Source organism: Xiphophorus hellerii, chromosome 15, assembly GCF_003331165.1.
Source record: "Xiphophorus hellerii strain 12219 chromosome 15, Xiphophorus_hellerii-4.1, whole genome shotgun sequence".
NCBI lineage: Eukaryota > Metazoa > Chordata > Actinopteri > Cyprinodontiformes > Poeciliidae > Xiphophorus > Xiphophorus hellerii.
In genome coordinates, this window is record NC_045686.1 from 5772672 (window position 1) to 5792171 (window position 19500).

At 47.5% G+C, this 19500-nt stretch overlaps 1 protein-coding gene across 8 annotated transcripts in view; it reads left to right on the top strand.

Annotated features, from left to right (window-relative positions):
- The window catches only part of col12a1b (collagen, type XII, alpha 1b), an 83826-nt gene that overhangs the window by 36521 nt on the left and 27805 nt on the right, over positions 1 to 19500 (top strand). For 6 of the 8 annotated variants that reach the window (XM_032584779.1, XM_032584780.1, XM_032584778.1 and 3 more), the window contains 21 exons: positions 34 to 183; positions 680 to 799; positions 3262 to 3426; positions 3501 to 3647; positions 3719 to 3867; positions 5238 to 5367; positions 7261 to 7406; positions 8906 to 9035; positions 10790 to 10926; positions 11550 to 11679; positions 12337 to 12476; positions 12900 to 13032; positions 13120 to 13137; positions 14521 to 14660; positions 15390 to 15519; positions 15679 to 15827; positions 16277 to 16406; positions 16475 to 16614; positions 16688 to 16817; positions 16900 to 17039; positions 18248 to 18377. In XM_032584779.1, the coding sequence (XP_032440670.1) occupies positions 34 to 183; positions 680 to 799; positions 3262 to 3426; positions 3501 to 3647; positions 3719 to 3867; positions 5238 to 5367; positions 7261 to 7406; positions 8906 to 9035; positions 10790 to 10926; positions 11550 to 11679; positions 12337 to 12476; positions 12900 to 13032; positions 13120 to 13137; positions 14521 to 14660; positions 15390 to 15519; positions 15679 to 15827; positions 16277 to 16406; positions 16475 to 16614; positions 16688 to 16817; positions 16900 to 17039; positions 18248 to 18377 (2784 nt within the window). The remainder of the gene's footprint in view (positions 1 to 33; positions 184 to 679; positions 800 to 3261; positions 3427 to 3500; positions 3648 to 3718; positions 3868 to 5237; positions 5368 to 7260; positions 7407 to 8905; positions 9036 to 10789; positions 10927 to 11549; positions 11680 to 12336; positions 12477 to 12899; positions 13033 to 13119; positions 13138 to 14520; positions 14661 to 15389; positions 15520 to 15678; positions 15828 to 16276; positions 16407 to 16474; positions 16615 to 16687; positions 16818 to 16899; positions 17040 to 18247; positions 18378 to 19500) is intronic. The other 2 variants (XM_032584775.1, XM_032584776.1) reach the window with 2 other exon arrangements.

Consider the following 19500-nt stretch of genomic DNA (forward strand, 5'->3'; position numbering starts at 1 on the left):
GGCGTGACGCCGGCTCGCCTCATGTCTCTGCAGACAGCCAGTGCCGGACGTCGGCCAAGGCCGACATCGTCCTGCTGGTGGACGGCTCCTGGAGCATCGGACGCATCAACTTCAAAACCATCCGCAACTTCATCGGCCGCATGGTCGGCGTGTTCGACATTGGCCCCAACAACGTCCAGATCGGTAACCAACCCTCGCTTTCACGCCGCCGTTTGAAGCTTAGCAACATTTCGGAGCATTAGTACACCCCCAGTATAATCCCAGTATAACCCCAGTATAATCCCAGTATAATCCCAGTATAACCCCAGTATAATCCCAGTATAACCCCAGTATAATCCCAGTATAACCCCAGTATAACCCTAGTATAATCCCAGTATAACCCCAGTATAATCCCAGTATAATCCTAGTACAACCCCAGTATAATCCCAGTATAATCCCAGTATAACCCCAGAGTTCCCGCTGTTCGGTCAGCAGACGACCAATCATCAGGATGATCGATCATTCAGTTAAAGATACTTTATTGATCCAGAGGAAATGAAATGCAGCAGCTGAAGCTTCAACATTTCAGCAGCTTTGCAGACTAATAGGGATTAAAGAGCCGAAAGTTGTCTGCATAGAAACGGTCAGGGGTCAAGGGTCAGGATGTCGTTGTTAACTGATGGTTCTGTTTGTCTTGCAGCTCTAGCCCAGTACAGCGGTGACCCGAGAACCGAGTGGCACCTGAACACACACCCGACCCGAGAGTCACTGCTGAAGGCCGTCAGCGACCTGCCGTACAAAGGAGGGAACACCATGACAGGTGAGGGAACACCTGGAGAGGGAACACCTGGAGGAGGGAACACCTAGAGGAGGGAACACCTGGAGGAGGGAACACCTAAAGGAGGGAACACATAGAGGAGGGAACACCTGGAGGAGGGAACACCTGGGGAGGGAACACCATGACAGGTGAGGGAACACCTGGAGGAGGGAACACCTGGAGGAGGGAACACCTAGAGGAGGGAACACCTGGAGGAGGGAACACCTAGGGGAGGGAACACCTGGAGGAGGGAACACCTGGGGAGGGAACACCTAGAGGAGGGAACACCTAGAGGAGGGAACACCTGGAGGAGGGAACACCTAGAGGAGGGAACACCTAAAGGAGGGAACACATAGAGGAGGGAACACCTAGAGGAGGGAACACCATGACCGGTGAGGGAACACTTGGAGAGGGAACACCTGGAGGAGGGAACACCTAAAGGAGGGAACACCTAGAGGAGGGAACACCTGGAGGAGGGAACACCTGGGGAGGGAACACCATGACAGGTGAGGGAACACCTGGAGGAGGGAACACCTGGAGGAGGGAACACCTAGAGGAGGGAACACCTGGAGGAGGGAACACCTAGAGGAGGGAACACCTGGAGGAGGGAACACATGGGGAGGGAACACCTAGAGGAGGGAACACCTGGAGGAGGGAACACCTGGAGGAGGGAACACCTAGAGGAGGGAATAGGATTTATTGAAGAGGATTATCATTACTGAAAAAAGGCTTAGAAAATCCTGAATTGTGAGAATTTTTTGGTTAAAGTTACAATTTTGTCTTTCATCTTAAAGTGCAGATTTTTTTTAAATTTGTACTTTAAATTCAAACTGTAACTTTAATATCAAAATTATGACTTTAAGGTTAGGATTTTGACATTATTCAGAATTTTGCCACTAATGTTAAAAAATCATTTTTAACAATTTTGTTTTATTTTTCAGAATTCTGTTTTTTTCTTTTAAAAAAAAACAGAATTCCTGAAGAATTTTGTCTTAAATTTAAGAATGCTGAGTTTTAGTGTTGGCGTTGAACCGTAGATGAAGCGTTTTTGGCGAGCGCGCCGTTAAACCCAGATTTTATCGTCCCTGCAGCGTCTCCTCTCTGATCCGGTTCTTTCTCTGGTTCTGGTTCTGGTTCTGACTCAGTGAAAGTGAAGCAAAGGAAGTTCTGGCTCCAAGCAGAACCGGGTGTTAAATGTTGCCACATGTTGGTTTTATAGCAGCGCAGGACGTTTTTAAGGCCGATGATTTATTTCCTCTGAGTGAGTTAATAGTGACCCGGATGTTGTCGGTGTTCTGGATGTTCTGGTTAACCTTTTTGGACCGGCACTCCCGGTTCTGCTCAACACCTCTTAAAATAATCTTTCCAGTCTGCTGCAGTTTGACAGCCCGATCAGGATGGTGAATGTCCTGAGACAGCTTCCTTCTAACCTTCAAAATAAAAGTGCTCACAATATAATACCATAAAAATATAATATTTCTGCTTAGATCCCGACGACATGAACCCAAAATTATCACAGTATTTTCATTTAACAGTTTTGATAATTAGTTTAAATAAAAAATAATGTTTCAGTTAGTAGAGCTAATGTTTATGGTCAGTGCTTTAGCGTTAGCACCTGTTAAATATGTTGGTGTAGCGTTTTAGCGTTAGCTCCTGTTAAGTATCATGTTGGTGTAGCGTTTTAGCGTTAGCTCCTGTTAAGTATCATGTTGGTGTAGCGTTTTAGCGTTAGCTCCTGTTACGTATCATGTTGGTGTAGCGTTTTAGCGTTAGCTCCTGTTAAGTATCATGTTGGTGTAGCGTTTTAGCGTTAGCTCCTGTTAAGTATCATGTTGGTGTAGCGTTTTAGCGTTAGCTCCTGTTAAGTATCATGTTGGTGTAGCGTTTTAGCGTTAGCTCCTGTTAAGTATCATGTTGGTGTAGCGTTTTAGCGTTAGGTCCTGTTAAGTATCATGTTGGTGTAGCGTTTTAGCGTTAGCTCCTGTTAAGTATCATGTTGGTGTAGCGTTTTAGCGTTAGCTCCTGTTAAGTATCATGTTGGTGTAGCGTTTTAGCGTTAGCTCCTGTTACGTATCATGTTGGTGTAGCGTTGAGGTGCTGGTGTCTTTCCCCAGCAAGACATTTCGGATGAGAGGCAAGGTCACCTGGACAGGTCTCCAGTCTATCGCAGGTGGAAATCCCAATTTTAATCTAATCTGATATTTTTTTTGCCATGTTGGCGCCCTCAGTCACCATGGCAACGAGTTTAGCATCAGGAGGTTCTTTTTCCAGGTTCCTTTTTAAGATAGAAAACCCAAATCTGTGGGAAGGAAATTTCATGTTAAGTTCAGTTTTCTGCTTTATGAACTTCCTTGTTTGATAAATGCTGCATTCTTATTGGTTGAGCATAATGCCCTATAGATCAGGGTAGATGGAGTTTTCCTGTCAGTCCCGGTTCATTGGTTGGGCCTCTGCTCCTCGCTCAGGAATGGCTCTCCGCTACATCCTGCAGACCAACTTCCAGCCGTCGGTGGGGATGCGTCCCGACGCCCGGAAGATCGGCGTTCTGATCACCGACGGGAAGTCGCAGGATGAGATCATCGTGAACTCCCAGACCCTCAGGGACAGCGACATCGAGCTGTACGCCGTCGGTGAGCGCCGCCGCCCGCTCTCCGGCCGCTTCCTGCGGTCAGGCGGAGCGGATCTCTCATCGTGTTCCCCGCAGGCGTGAAGAACGCCGACGAGAACGAGCTGCGCTCCATCGCCTCCGACCCGGACGAGATCCACATGTACAACGTGGCCGACTTCCGCTTCCTGCTGGACATCGTGGACGACCTGTCCAGCAATCTGTGCAACAGCGTCAAGGGCCCAGGTAGGACGGGGCCGTGGAACCAAGGTTCCCCCTCACGGCGTACGGCTCACTCTGCCTCACTCTGCCTCCAGATTCTGGTTCCGAGCTGGGCCCGCCCACCGACCTGGTGACCTCTGAGGTCACGCAGTACTCCTTCAGAGCCTCCTGGATGCCACCAGAGGTCCCCGTCGAGCAGTTCAGGGTCACCTACAGGATGGCCGCCGGAGGCCCCACCATGGAGGTGAGCCGCAGCCCGACCCGGTTCTGGGTCCGGTTCTGAACTGTGGTGTAAAAACCACAGAAACTGTGAACCTGCTGGGGCGGCAGGCGGGCGGTGAATATTTATCACGTTTATTGGAAGTATTTTTTATCAGTTCTCATTTTAAAGCTTTTCTCTAAATTAGGATGATTTGTTTACCTAAAATACAAAGAAAGAACCACAGACAACGTTTGAGTTTTCAACCAAGCTTTTGCAAAAGGAGAAAACAGAGAGAACTGTTCCTCTGAACAGCTCACCACGTGTTCTGAAGCTCTGCAGTAGAACTTGTCTTTTATTAACACAAAATAAAAAGAAAGGGGGCTGGAGGTGATAAGACCAGCAGTCACTCAGGAACTAACACAACAAAAGGTAGATTTACGACTAAGGAATCTCTACTCCTACTCTGTAGGAGGCACAGAGTAAAACAAACTGGTTTACGACTAAGGAAACTCTCAGAAGACCATCTACAAATAACATGTTTTAAGGCTTAAAGAAAGGTTAGCTCTCTCTCACACATGTTCACTTTAACCTATAAATGTACTAGTAATACTACTAATGTAACAATGATAATAAAATTATTCCAACACAGGACTTTTTCACTAATATGAAGGAAATCTGGACTGAAAGCAAGTTTTCAGTGAGATGTTGTTATTTTAGTTTCCTTTCCAGATATTTGTGCTGACAGTGACGTAAACTCCCGGTTTGGTTTTTCTTCCGTGCCGTAGAGCGATGGTTTCTGAGCAGGTCAGCCGGTTCTGGTAGAGAAGATGAGATTATTAAAGAACAAAGACCCGTCGTGGGATTTAACGAGCGGCCTCATCGCTCAGGAATAATTAAACCTCTTCACTTTCAGGCAGAATGTTTTCCAAGCTGTTCCTGATTTTCCAGCAGGAGTTCTGAGTAGATCTCGTCATTAAATGACGTAACGGCTGTAAAAGCAGGATTCCTGACACATCACTGATGAGTAACAGCTGATTCTTTTCCTTTAGTCTCTAATCAGCTTCATTACAAACACAGCCGGCTGCTTGCTGCTTGTCAGCAGCAGGAATGAAGTCACTTCCTGCACCAAGCCGGACGGATTCTCCCAGCGACATGTTGGAGTGCCACATGTTTTAATGATCAGCTGGCAGAGAAACTTGTGGAGCGTCAGCAGGATGTATGAGAGCAGAAAGTCATAATGTTACAGCAAAGTTGTTCTAAAGCCACATCAACTCTAACATCCTGGATAAAAACCCAATTAGGCCAGAATTCATTCTTAATATGAAAATACTAGAAGGTTTTTATCATTAATCTATTCTGATCATGCTGTGACGTCATGCTGGAGGTTGAAGTGAAGCGTCGCTCCATTCCAGGTTCTGGTGGACGGCGAGGTGACCACCACGGTTCTGGAGAACCTGACGCCGCTGACCCAGTACGTGGTGAACGTGTTCGCCGTGCTGGAGGGCGTCAGCAGCGAGCCTCTGAAGGGAACCGAGACCACCTGTGAGTGTTCACCCCGCTTCCTGCTCCTCCTCCAATCAGCAGCCGCTCACACAGGAAGTTAGCGTCACGGCTAATAGCTAGCGCGCTTCCTGCTGCTCTTACGGGCCGAGTCGGTCCAGATGACCAGGTGAACTCTGACCCGGCTGGACTCGGGTCAGAGTTCACTGCTTCACCTTACACAGACAACGCTACACACAAGAGCACTCCACACTTTTCAGATTTGTTCACTGGCGTTTGTTTGGACCAGAACAAACTTTAAAGGGTGTGAATACTTTACTCTTCTAGCTGGTTTTTACTGGTTCTAACTGGCTCTGACTGGTTCTAACTGTTTCTGACTGGTTTTAACTGGTTCTGACTTTTTTTTGACTGGTTCTAACTGTTTCTGACTGGTTTTAACTTTTTAAACTGGTTCTGACTGGTTTTAACTGGTTCTGACTTTTTTTTGACTGGTTCTAACTGTTTCTGAGTGGTTTTAACTTTTTAAACTGGTTCTGACTGGTTTTAACTGGTTCTGACTGGTTCTAACTGATTCCGACTGGTTCTAACCGGTTCTGACTGGTTTTAACTTGTTCTGACTGGTTTTAACTGGTTCTGACTTTTTTTTGACTGGTTCTAACTGTTTCTGACTGGTTCTAACTGGTTCTGACTGGTTTTAACTTTTTTAACTGGTTCTGACTGGTTTTAACTGGTTCTAACTGTTTCTGACTGGTTCTAACTTTTTTAACTGGTTCTGACTGGTTTTAACTGGTTCTGACTGGTTTTAACTTTTTTAACTGGTTCTGACTGGTTTTAACTGGTTCTAACTGTTTCTGACTGGTTCTGACTGGTTTTAACTGGTTCTGACTGGTTTTAACTGGTTCTGACTGGTTCTGACTTTTTTTTGACTGGTTCTAACTGTTTCTGACTGGTTCTGACTGGTTTTAACTTTTTTAACTGGTTCTGACTGGTTTTAACTGGTTCTAACTGTTTCTGACTGGTTCTAACTTTTTTAACTGGTTCTGACTGGTTTTAACTGGTTCTGACTGGTTCTAACTGATTCCGACTGGTTCTAACCGGTTCTGACTGGTTTTAACTTGTTCTGACTGGTTTTAACTGGATCTGACTTTTTTTTGACTGGTTCTAACTGTTTCTGACTGGTTCTAACTGGTTCTGACTGGTTTTAACTTTTTTAACTGGTTCTGACTGGTTTTAACTGGTTCTAACTGGTTCTAACTTTTTTAACTGGTTCTGACTGGTCTTAACTGGTTCTGACTGGTTTTAACTGGTTCTGACTGGTTTGAATTGATTCTAACTGGTTCTGACTGTTTCTGGCTGGTTCTAACTGGTTCTGACTGGTTCTAACTTTTTTAACTGGTTCGGACTGGTCTTAACTGGTTCTGACTGGTTTTAACTTTTTTAACTTGTTCTGACTGGTTTTAACTGATTCTAACTGGTTTTGACTGTTTCTGACTGGTTTTAATTGGTTCTGACTGGTTCTAACTGGTTCTGACTGGTTTTAACTTTTTTAACTTGTTCTGACTGGTTTAAACTGGATCTAACTGGTTCTGACTGGTTTTAACTGGTTCTAACTGTTTCTGACTGGCTTTAACTGGTTTTAACTTGTTCCGACTGGTTCTGACTGGTTTTAACTTGTTCTGACTGGTTCTGACTGGTTTTAACTGGTTCTGACTGGTTTTAACTGGTTCTGACTGGTTTTAACTGGTTCTGACTGGTTTTAACTTTTTAAACTGGTTCTGACTGGTTTTAACTGGTTCTGACTGGTCTTAAATTTTTTAACTGGTTCTGACTGGTTTCAACCGGTTTTAACTGGTTCTAACTGTTTCTGACTGGTTCTAACTGATTTTAACTGGTTCTGACTGGTTTTAACTGGTTCTAACTGGCTCTCTCCCCCAGTGCCGCTGCCTGGTGCGAGCAACCTGAAGGTTTACGACGAGACGTCCAGCAGCATGAGGGTGAGCTGGGAGACGGCGGCCGGAGCGAGCGGCTACGTGCTGCTGTACCGCTCCATCAACGCCTCGGAGCCTCAGGAGGAGCAGGAGGTGAGGATCCCATTTAATCCGCTTTGACCCGACTCCGGTCCGGTTGGTGAGGTGTGAACGCTAACTGACCTCTGACCTCTGGTCCTCCAAACTACAGTCTGGGTTTGGTTTGTATGTGAACACCAAGTGCACTACAGCGAAGGGCATTCTGGGTAAATACAGTTGCGCTCAGTGTCTCCAGAGGTTGTTGGTGCAGCGCCCCCACAGGCGCCACATTGCTAATGTTGCCTCTTTGGTCCCAGTTGAACCAACTCTACAGACTCGGGGTGATGTCACATAAACTCAGTTGGGCACATGTGAAACTCTCCAGCTGTTTGTGCTATAAAATGGAAATACGTGATACCGGCCCTTTAAGAGGAACCATCGCTCAGAAATGTCTGAATTGGATTCAAGTATTTTTCAGGTTTGGATCCTGATGGAAACAGACACAAGAGAAAAGAAAAAATATTTACGTCTGTACTAAACTGTTGTTCCGCCCCCAGACTGTGGCGCCCTGAGTGGAGAGCCTCAGACCCACCCGGGGATTTCAGTTTAGAAATTAAAATGTCAAATGAGTTTTCAGGAAACACCTCGAGATGATTCGAAGCCTCAGTCGGCGTGTGTGTGTGTGGGTGTGTGTGTGTGTGTGTGGGGGTGATCTAGCTGACGTCTCTGATGTTCTGCAGAACCCAGTTCTGTAGTTTTCTTCTTGGGTCCGTCAGAGACACAAGGCGGTTCTGGCGCCGACCCGGACCCAAACACTCAGAACTACGCACGTCTGCCCGGTTCACATCTGGACCAGGTCGGCCCAGCACCGCTCGGCGGGTCGGGTTTCAGCTTCCAGATGGAGGTGCAGCTGCAGCACCAGAACCGGCCCTTTAAAGAGACGGAGGGATGAGCTCATGTTCTGATGGGCCGGGTCAGAACCTCTGAGAGTTACGCTGCCGCCATGTCCTGATTCCTTTGCTGCTGCCGTGCCGGAGCGGCTCAAGGTGACCTTGACCTTCTGGATGACCTTGATGACTAAAGCCGGCTGAGGTTCCTCTGACGTTGATCAGACATTAGATTCCAACCACAAAACAACTTTGATCCACTGGATCTGGAAATCTAGGAACCCGAGATCTAGAAACCTGCCTGGACTTCCTGAGCCTGGAGGATTTTCAGGTCTGATCTCCTGCATTTTGTCTGAGCTTTTCCTTCATGGTTCCGTTGGATTCGTCCCGATTCTTTCTGGTTCTGGACGATGTTTACGTTTCATTTCATCGTTTGTTTAATCGAGGCAGATCTTCTGTGTGGCTGCATCACAGATTAGACATAGTAACACAAATGAAAGAATGTGTTTAAAAACAATTAAAATATTTAACAATGAGTTCAGTTCTGGTTCATCTTTATCCCGTTCTGAAGCCACATTAAGCTGAATATTACAAGGTGAGTCCTGGTTCTGCGTCAGACGGTGATGCACAGCGGTCTGAGCATGCTCAGTGCCTCCAGGTTTCACTTCTGTCCGTTTGTCTCTGCAGGTTCGCGTTGCCGGAGGCGTGACGAACACCCAGCTGCTGCAGCTCATCCCCAACACGCAGTACGCCGTCACACTCATTGCTCTGCACGGCGAGGCCACCAGCGAGGCCCTGGAGGGCCGCGGGGTCACCTGTACGTAACCCGGCTCCGGTATCATCGGGTCGCTAGCAACATGGCCGCCTCCGGGGAAAATGGGTTCAAAGCCAAAACCTCCAGCAGCTCCACACAGATCAGCCGCTTAACAACTAACAGCAACAGCCTGGGTCAGACAGACAGAACTAAACATTTAACTATATATGTGCCGATCGACCATCCATCATAATCGGCCGATTTCCGTGATAAAGTGTCTGATCGGTGATCGATCAGCGTCTCTAGTTGCAGATCACCTGTATCTCCTTCTCGGCCTGCAGCTGGTCTCCTGCCTTCTCGCTGCGCAGCATCAAATCCTGTAGTGAGGAACTTTAAAGCTCTGAGTGAACCGGGACGTTTGCGTGTTGATGTGGGAAATGACCTCGGGGGCGAAGCTCGCCACAACGCATCAACACAACCAATCTAATATGATATTTAAAAAACAAACACTTGATTGATTTGGCTGCACGGAGGCTCAACGCAGGAACAAAATATCGCCGCTACTGTGGTGATGTTTCCCAGACGGAGCCGCTGAACCTCCAGACGGTGAACTGTCACAGCGAGCAGCTGCTGAGAGCTGCAGCAGGGAACTTAGAAAGATTTTAGATATGTGGTAAAATATGTCTAACAGCTCTACATTAGGTCAGTTTATTGCCAGATAACAGAATCATTTATACCTAAAGTGAAAAATTAACAGGCAGGTGATCAGCAGAGATCGGTGATCGGCCTCATGGATGATCGGTATCGGAACCGGCAGCTGTTAGAAAAATTATCCTCCTGTTCATTTACTTATGAGTTTATTTTACAAGTTATGTTTTCATATTATTCTTTTTATATTATTACTCTCATATTATTACTCTCATATTCTTCTTCTTTTTATATTTACTTAACTTCTCTTTCTTTTGTAGTACTTTATTAATCTTTTGTAGTATATTATTAACTTTGTTTAGGATGTTTGCTTGGAAGCTAAAAACGTTAAAACATTCATGTGTTATTAGTTCCATATGTAACTGATTAGTTGTGGTCAGTCACATGCCCTTGTAAGGGCATGTCCATAGGAGGTTTCAGAATGTAAAGACGGTTGGTCAATTCTCTGTGTGACTGTGTGAAGAAGCCCAACCTCCTTTTTCTATACAATAAAGAGAAATGCAAAGAAAGATCTGGCAGAATTGATTCCAGACAGTGTTTGACAGCGATTCGTCGCGTCTGTTCTCAATTCTCCTATTCTGCAGAAAAGAAAAGAAAACTAATCTCTGTCTCTGGCTGATTCTTTCCAGGTTAGGACAAAATAAACCTATCAGCAGCAAACAACCTGATCGGACCGTCACTAGTTTAAACTAAATGTTTAGCCTGCTAAATAAATATTTAGATAAGTTACATAATTTATCTCAAAATAAAATATTTAGCTTGCTAACTTTAGCTTGAGCATTTTTTTTGCTTCAAACTAAATATTTAGCCCTTAGATATTTAGTTTAAATAAATATTTAGTTTGAAGCTGTGACATTTTTAAATGAGTGAATCCCAAGGTGAAAATATAAATTTGAATAATAAACTTCACTCTTTCTTCTTATGGCTGGCTAAATTACCCCCCAAAAATGGAGTTTGACCTTTAACCTTTGTTGGACCAGAGGAAGCTCCCAGTTTTCTGAATGAGCAGCTCGGCAGTCTGACTGCATCCAGTGAGCCGGACTGACCTGGTGGTCCGTTCCTGGTTCCGGTTCTGGTTCCGGTTCTAACAGGTCTCTGTCCTCCCTCAGTACCCCTGTCCCCTGCTGGAGAGCTGAGGATCAGCGGCGTCACACACAGCAGCATGATGCTGAACTGGGACGCGGCTCCTGGAGCCGTACGCAGATACATGATCGCCTACAAACCTGAGGAGGGGGAGCTAAAGGAGGTAAACAAGGAAGTTACAGGAAGTACCCTTTAGCTAACAGGAAGTACTCTATAGGGAACAGGAAGTACTCTTTAACTAACAGGAAGTACTTTTAGGTTGCAGGAGGTAAACATTAGATTTCAGGAAGTAGCCTGTCAGATCCAGAGCCGTTCCCTCAGACTAGACATTTTTATTTGAATCAGCTGAGCGACTCGGAGCACTCCAAGTCGCTCTGACTCGTATGAAACATCGTGACAGGAAGCGTACCAGGCCCGGTTCCAGGAGGTTCTGCTCTTGCTGTTGGCTGCAGTCATGGCTGAAGTGGTCCGCCGGGCTGGGTTCTGGTTCTGGCTGGATTTTCACAGATCCTCCCTGTCCTCCCCACTTTCCTTCTGGACGTCAGCAGAGTCTCTGACGCCTCCAGGAGGTTCTGATGGATGACCCGGATTGGCCCGGATCAGCCTGGCGGTTCATCTCTGCTTCCTGCTGCCCTGGAACATTTTCCTTCAGATAAAAACGGTTTCACCTCCAGACTCTCCTGGGTCTCGGTTCTGATTAAAGCTCTTCAGGTTTTGCAGATCCAGATCTAGATGTAGCGCTGCAGGTTTCTGGACCCAGTTCTGACCGGTACCTGTCTCCTGCAGGTGGAGGTGAACGGTGACATCACCACACTGCAGCTGACCAGCCTGATCTCCCAGACGGAGTACGACGTCGCCGTCACCCCCATGTACGACGAGGGACCCGCCGCCCCCATGCTCGGAACCGCCATCACAGGTCCGGACCCGGCTCATTCAGGCTCAGATCACTTCCAGCTGCAGTTAGTCCTTCAGTTTGTCAGTTTTATGGCTCTGGTTCTGAGATGTCCCGACCTTTTCTGGCCCGGTTCTACATTTCATCGTGAAGCTGCAGGTTTTTAGGGTGAATATCAGATCAGACTCATGGAGTAATCACGGTTCTGTTGGGCCACAGGACCGGACCTGGTGCTGTTGGATCACCAGGACAAACCTCAGAATTAAAGTGTTGACAGTTTTATTACCTCTGCTGGTTCTGGTCCAGTTTGCAGACAGGAAGTTCTGAGCAGCTGGTGTCATTTCTGGAAGCATTCCGGGTTTTTAAGCAGAACTTTGGTCTTGAGAGTTTTAGTCTTCTGAACCAGAACCGCTGAGGTTCTGATTGAGTCCCAGCAGCCTCATCTGTCTTCCTGCACAGCCAGACGTTTGTAGATTCATGGCTTAGAGGTCGCTCCGGTTCTTTCCTCTGGAGTCTGCAGGAATGTTGGAGTAAAATCTGATTCCTCCTCCAGTTTTCAGGCTTTTTCCCGACTCCAGGTTCTGCTGGTACCAGCTGGGACTCGCGCTGCCTCCAGCCTGCGAGCCCCAGGCTGTTTCACTCCAACCTGTGGTCAGATCTGCTTCCTGTCTCCTTAAACAGATGTTGTCCCGGCTCCAAAGAACCTGCAGTTCTCCGAGGTGACCCAGAACTCCTTCAGAGCCACCTGGGAACATGGCGCTCCAGATGTGGCGCTCTACCGGATCTCATGGACCAGGAAGGGCGAGAACGACTTCAAGAACGTAAGCTGTCATTATCCCTGAGAAACTATCTAGTTAGACTCTTTACCTGCTGTTAGAAGCACGGTGGTGGCAGCATTATTCTGTGTGGCTGTTTCACTGGGAAGTAATGACCTCACACCATCAGCTTAGATGGTTGAAATCTGGACCCGGTGGTGGGCAGCACCAACCATAAAGAAGCATTACCTCTGCTAATGCTAAAGCGCTACACCAAAATGGTATTTAGCAGAAGCTAGCACTAGGTCGCTATGCCAATATAGTATTTAACAGAACACAATGAATGCTAAATGCCAAATCAACAAAGTAATTTAGCACTTCAGAATTTTTCTGGAAAAATGAATCTAGGGGAAGCTAAGTGCACTGCACAGTTTCAAAGTTAGCAGCGATGCTAAGTTTTGGAATGTTTCTTGGTTCCGTCCTCAACAGGAAATTCTGAACAGCGATGAGAACTCGTACGTTCTGGAGAACCTGGACCCGGACACGGAGTACACGGTGACCGTCACGGCCATCTATCCCGACGAGTCGGAGAGCGAGGACCTGATCGGAACCGAGCGGACCTGTAAGTGATCTCCCCCCCACCCCCAGCAGAACCTTCTGCTCTGGGCCGACCTGGAATAACGCTCTTCTTCTTGACGTCTCTTTCTAGTGCTGAAGGCTCCAGATGGTAGGTCATTGAGAGGTCACGACCTTCTCAGAGTTTGTTCACGCTTTGAGGCGACGGGCAGCATGTTTGTGTTTCAGAGCTTCGCTCTGCGTTCACACCACCAGCAGCATCTCCTTTAGCTGTGGGTTAGCTTAGCTTCCTTTCACAGTTAGCTTAGCTGCAGTAAACCAGGTGGAGCCCAGTGGAGCCTGCTTCTGGCTGTGGTGTGAACGCAGAGTCAGGATCATCGTCATCAGCTGTGTGTGTCTCCATAACCTCACCATCGTGTGGATCCATGTTGTCGCATGTTGTTCAGCCATCCTGCTGCAGCGATGGAGCTCAGTCTAACTTCATCACCATGGCAACCCCTGCTGCTGCTATAGGCTTAGCCTGATCCTGGATTTTCATCCGTATGCTGCACTATTAGGGTCAAAGTTCATAATGTAGGGGTGAATAGTACAGATGCCATATTCAGTCCAAAGCTAGCTACTGATCTGATCAACGATAAACTGACACCGCTAACTGAACATCCGACGCTGGCCAATCAGAAGGAGACAACTCACTAGCGTTAGCTTTGTAGAAGCTAGTGACTAGCATGCCTAGGATGGTCTTCTTCCCCTACTGTGTGCTAATGTGTACATTAGCACAGCAGTCTAAAAATAGCCTATGATAGCTTAGCATTATCCTTAGTAAGCCTATTGTTATCCTGGATATGTTAGCATTATTGCTGGTTAGCCTAGCATTAGCCTTTGATAGTTTAGCATTAGCCCTGGTTAGCCTAGCGTTAAACTCTGATAGATTAGTATTAGCCTTGGTTAGGCCAGCGTTAGCCCTGGTTAGCCTAGCATTAAACTCTGATAGGTTAGCATTAGCCGTGGTTAGCCTAGTGTTACCCTAGGCCAGTGCTTCTCAATTCCAGTCCTCAGTCCTGCTCTGCATGTTTTCGATGTGCCTCTATTCCAGAACAGCTGATTCAAATGATTGCATGACCATCAAGTTCTGCAGACGCCTGTTGATCAGCCATAAATTCAATCCAGGTGTGACAGAAGGGAAACACCTAAAACATGCAGGGCAGGAGGACCTGAGGACCGGAATTGAGAAACACTGCCCTAGGCTAACCCGGAGCTGTCCTCTGGTCCTCGGTCTTCATGGTGCTGCTTGTGAAGCCGGGTCAGATAACTGGTTCTGGACCAACCAGAACCGTTGGGTTTGGGTTGAACAGTCAGGGTTCTGAAGTCCAGTTCTGCTCCAGCTTCACTCATCATCATCATCATCATCATCCTGCTTCCATCCTAATCCTGACCTTTGCAGCTCCATGACCTGCTGCAGAGGAACCACCACCATCATCATCATCATCATCATCATCACCTCCCCCCCCTCACTGCGTCCTGTCTCTGCCTCCAGTGCGACCCGAGCCGCCGCGGAACCTGAGAGTGTTCAACGCCACCGTCTCCTCGCTGACCGTGAAGTGGGACGCTGCTCCCGGTCCCGTCAAGAACTACAGGGTCACGTACCTGCCGGTCGCCGGCGGCGAGCCTCAGACGGTAAGGCCCGGCCCGGATCCTGGAGGGGATTCATTATGATGATCAGAGAGCAAAGGGGTAACACTTCAAAAAGTTTGATAATAACAGAATAAAGTCAGAACTTTACAAAAAACAGTGGGAATTATGCGAGACCGACCGAACTTATTTAGTGATTTCCAATCAGTTTTGACCAATAAAACGGCTTTACAACCAGAGAAACGTCATAATACAAGAATATACGGACCGGATCCGCCTCTGTCTACGGACCGGATCCGTCTCTGAGTGCAGACTGCAGAAAGGAATGCTGGGAATATGAGTCTTTGAGATGTTCTGACTTCGGGCAGCAGGTCGGGGTGGCGGACTGATGGACCTCAGAACCAGGAGAGGCCCAGCAGAACCTTCTGTCCCAGATATCAGACATCATATCTGAAGGATCTGGACTTTGACTAGGCCGTTAGTTCTTCTGTTTCAGCCGTCCTGTCCAGTTTGGACCAAGCTGCAGCCGTCAGACTGGAATCCTTTAGGAGTTGAAGGTCCCGCAGCATGACTCCTCCTGTGTTGACCTCACACCGACTGGTGTGCACAGGTTGAGACGCCGTCGCCCAAACTCTGTTCCTCTGGTTCAGAACCGAGGCACCGGGTTTGTTTCAGGCTGCAGAGATCCAACAAACAGTCTGCTGGGACATTAGAAACCATAATCTGAGATTATAGAGCCTGTGTGTAATCAGACTCTGTGTTTCCCGTGAGCAGCTGCAGGTCGGTGGGAAGAAGACCAACGTCGTCCTGCAGCAGCTGCAGCCCGACACGCCGTACTCCGTTACCGTGGCAGCCGTCTACCCATCAGGCGCCAGCAGGGACATCAACGGAGAGGGGAAAACCAGTAAGAGTCCGCAGGAACTGGGAGCTACTGGGATGAACTGTTAATCCAGTAAATCACAGAGAAAACTGACAGAATAAAGCTGTTTTCAATTGAATAATCCCAGATTGAAGCTGTGTTTCAGTGAATAATCCTAGATTGAAGCTGTGTTTGCCGTTGCAGAGCCCCTAGGCGGCGTGAGGAACCTGCAGGTGCTCAACCCCACCATGACCACGCTGAACGTGCGCTGGGAGCCGGCGGAGGGCCGGGTCAGCGAGTACAAAGTGATTTACGCTCCGGCAGCCGGAGGAGCGGAGAGCATGGTAGGACTGGTAGGAACCTGCTTCCCTCAGCGCTTCACTGGCCTAGTTAAAGTTCTGCCGCTGGGTCAGGCTGAGCTGAGCTTATATTCTGATCTGGAAACCTGGCAGAGTTTCAGTCTTTAATGTGTTGAAAGAAGCTGTAGGGTGAAGCTGGGAAATGCTGAGTCAGCGGTTGTTATGGAAACGCCCTGGTTTCCTGTTGTGCACAGGAACTTTAGCTGCACCAACTCTTCAGGTGTCTTCAGCTTGGTTATCAGTGCTAATATGCTAACAGCAGAGCTAACTTTTCATTTAGCGATAGCCGCCACAGCTAAATGAAAACATAATCTGGGCCAGAGCAGACAGTTGTTCATAATGTGAAACAGCAGATTATATTCTGAGAAAGCTGCAGGTCACGTCGGTCTGATGCTGAGGCTGTCTCCAAGCGGCTGATTAGTGTGGCCTGTTGCTGCAAACAGGAAACGGTGTCGGCGGGAACCACGGCCACCATCCTGCGCGGCCTGCAGCCCGACACGCTGTACTCCGTCACGCTGGTTCCGGTTTACGCTGAGGGAGACGGGAAGAGGATGTCTGAAAACGGGAAAACCAGTAAGTCCCAAACCCGACATGACTCGGAGAAAAACTCCGTCGGCTCAGCGGCGGTCTGTCTGCTTCAGGAGCGTTAGGCGGCGTGAAGAACCTGATGGTGACCGACCCCACCATGACCTCCCTGAACGTCCGTTGGGAACCCGCCGACGGTGCCGTGCGCCTCTACAAGGTCTTCTACGTCCCCTCCGCCGGCGGCCGAGAGGAAATGGTGAGAACCGCCGACCGGGCCTCCGTCGGTCCGACTGACCAGGCGGTGTTCTGACCCTCTCCGTCCGTTACAGGAACAAGTTCCCACAGGAACCACGGCCATCGTCCTGAGGAACCTGCAGCCCGACACGCAGTACACCGTGTCCGTGGTGCCGGTGTACCCGGCGCGCGAAGGCCGGCGGCAGTCTGAGGACGGGAAGACGTGTACGCTGCCACAGTACGTTTGGGCTCGCCCTCCCTCACACTCGACCTCTGACTCCACATGTCGGCATGTTTCTGCCCATAGTGCCTCTGAGCGGCGTCAGCGGCATGAGGGTCAGCAACCCCACCATCACCACGCTCACCGTCAACTGGGACGCCGCCGACGGCAACGTCCAGGGCTACAAGGTCATCTACGTCCCGGTGAACGGCGGCCTGGAAATCGTGGTGAGGTCATCAAACTACCGACCCGAAAACTACTGAAAACTACCAGATCAGAACCTGAAGGGAAAATAATCCAGCAAGAACAAAAACATTAAGAAAGAGGAAGAAAAACAGAAAAACTGTTCTCACATGAGAGTAGAAATACTTCAAAGTTACTCAAGTAAAAGTACAGCGAAGTAAAAATACTCCTAACAGTACATCTTTTCAAAACAGGTACTGAAGTAACTGTAACTGAGTAAAAGTAACTAGTTACTAGCCGACTCCTGAAAAGTAACTGGACACAGAAACGGTAAAATGAACTTCAGCTCTGCAGCTTGAAGTTTCAGGAGGTCTAAGGTCATTTCCTGATGATTCTCTGAAGATTATTTAATAAAAAGTTTTTCTTTCTCTCGTTGGGTTCAGAAACGTCAGTATAAAATATTCATTTCATTAAGAGTTTTATTTTTATTAAACTTCAGGATTCTGGCTTAACGTTGAATTAAAACTCAACGTTTCCCAGAAAATATTAAAAGTAATTTAATAGCTGAGCAGAAGTTCTCAGTAACTGCACACGGCTCTGAAATGACTACATTTTCCTTCCACTCAACTTTCCGTCAACATGCTTGGATACAGGCAGCTGCTTGTTTAGAGCTTTTCTCTGTTAAAATACTTTTCAAACTTTCTTTGGGCTTTAATTAGTGAAATGTTTTCTTTAGGTCACATTTCTGCCTGAGGAATCGTCTCTGAGCGTTTCAGCTTTGCTCCCATCGGGTTAACTCGGGGATGAAAAATAATCCTGCTGATCGTTTTTCAGCCTGACATGTTGAGCCTCCTGCTGCAGGGCGGCTAGCGGCTGTCGGGGTTTCGTACCGTCGTCTCCGGAGAGCCGATCAAAGCCTTTGCAGGGATTTATGGAGCGCTGCCTCTGACGGGATAATCCCTGCACTCCGCTGCCAGACGGCAGCGCCGGCTGCTGCCAGGAAACTCCGACCTCAGCTGGTCCGGACGGATTCTACAGTTTGTGGATTTACTGTTTTTAAATCCCGGCGATCCGACGGAGAAACATCTGACTCGTCAGACGCTGCGGAGATCCAAATCTTTCTGCCGTTACAATACGTTCAAACCAAACATCTCCGTCAGCTTCCTCTGCAGGACCCGCTGCTGGTTCTACAGAACTCTGACTGTTTTGGCCTCACTTCCTGTCCTGACCTCACTTCCTGTGTCTCCGGCAGGAACAAGTGTCTGAGAGCACCACCTCCACCGTCCTGCAGAAGCTGCTGCCCGACACCAGCTACACCGTCACCGTGGTGCCGGTGTACGCCGAGGGAGACGGGCCCAGCCTGACCGACACCGGCAAGACCAGTGAGTACCGGCCAGCCCGGAGGGGGCGGGGCCTGCAGGCGGGGGCGGAGCGTGTTCTGGGACATGATTGGTCGGTTGGCTCCAGCAGACCAATGAGTCAATAAATTGGTTGGAAGTTAAGGTGTGATAAACAGATTTAAACGAACATTAAAGGGCCGGTATCATCTGAACTCAATTTTTTTAACTTCTATTGTTTTTATGTTTTTGCCTGCAGTGTTGCTATGATTATTTCATGTTTGAGAAATCCTTTAATCTCCATGGCAACCGTTCAGGTGTTAAAACACCTGGGTGGACCTAGCCCTGCCTTCCAGGCTTAGCTCCTCCCCCTCCCAGCTCTTTGAGACTAGTCAGCAGCAATTAGCAAACAGCTGAGCTCATTATAGGAGCTGCTGCTCAGAGCAACGCTAGTGAAAACTTTAAAGGGTTAAAGAGGAGCCATGTTGGGATTACTTCCTGGAGGCGGAGCTTCAGAAAGAGCAGGAGCTTCTTAAAGAGACAGAAACCCAATTTCAAGGTGTTAAATTTGGAGTAAACATAGTTTCTGCATTTGTTGTATAAAATATCTGTTTGTGCCTGGAAAACATGTAACACTGGCCCTTTAAATGAAGTTGCTTATGGAGAGTGAAAAGTGATAAATTACAATAAATACATAACTGTCGTCAATTTACTAAAACTGGAGAGAAATACAAAAATAATCGATTGAATACAGCTATAACTTTATAATTGTTACATTTGAATAAATTTCATGTTTCGGCTCCACCTGTAGTGGATCAGTTAACAGACGTTGTTGGCCGACGGATCAGGAACCGACGTGAAGACAAAACCATGTTTCCTCTGCTTGATCGTGTCACTCAGTGGGCGGGATCAGAGGAAACCCTGACGTCTGATTGGCTGCTTCAACAGCAACGCAACTCCTTCCTGTTTGCTTCACTCTGATGTCACAATAACTGCTATAATAAATTACATATAAATATTTATATCCAGTTTTTAAAATGAAATGAATACATTTAACTGAAGAATATACAATTAATTCTATATTTATTTCCAGTTTTAATTGACTGTTTCATATTGAACTGTTGTAAAGCTGCTGTTAAAGTAGAAACCTGATATTAACACAAATACT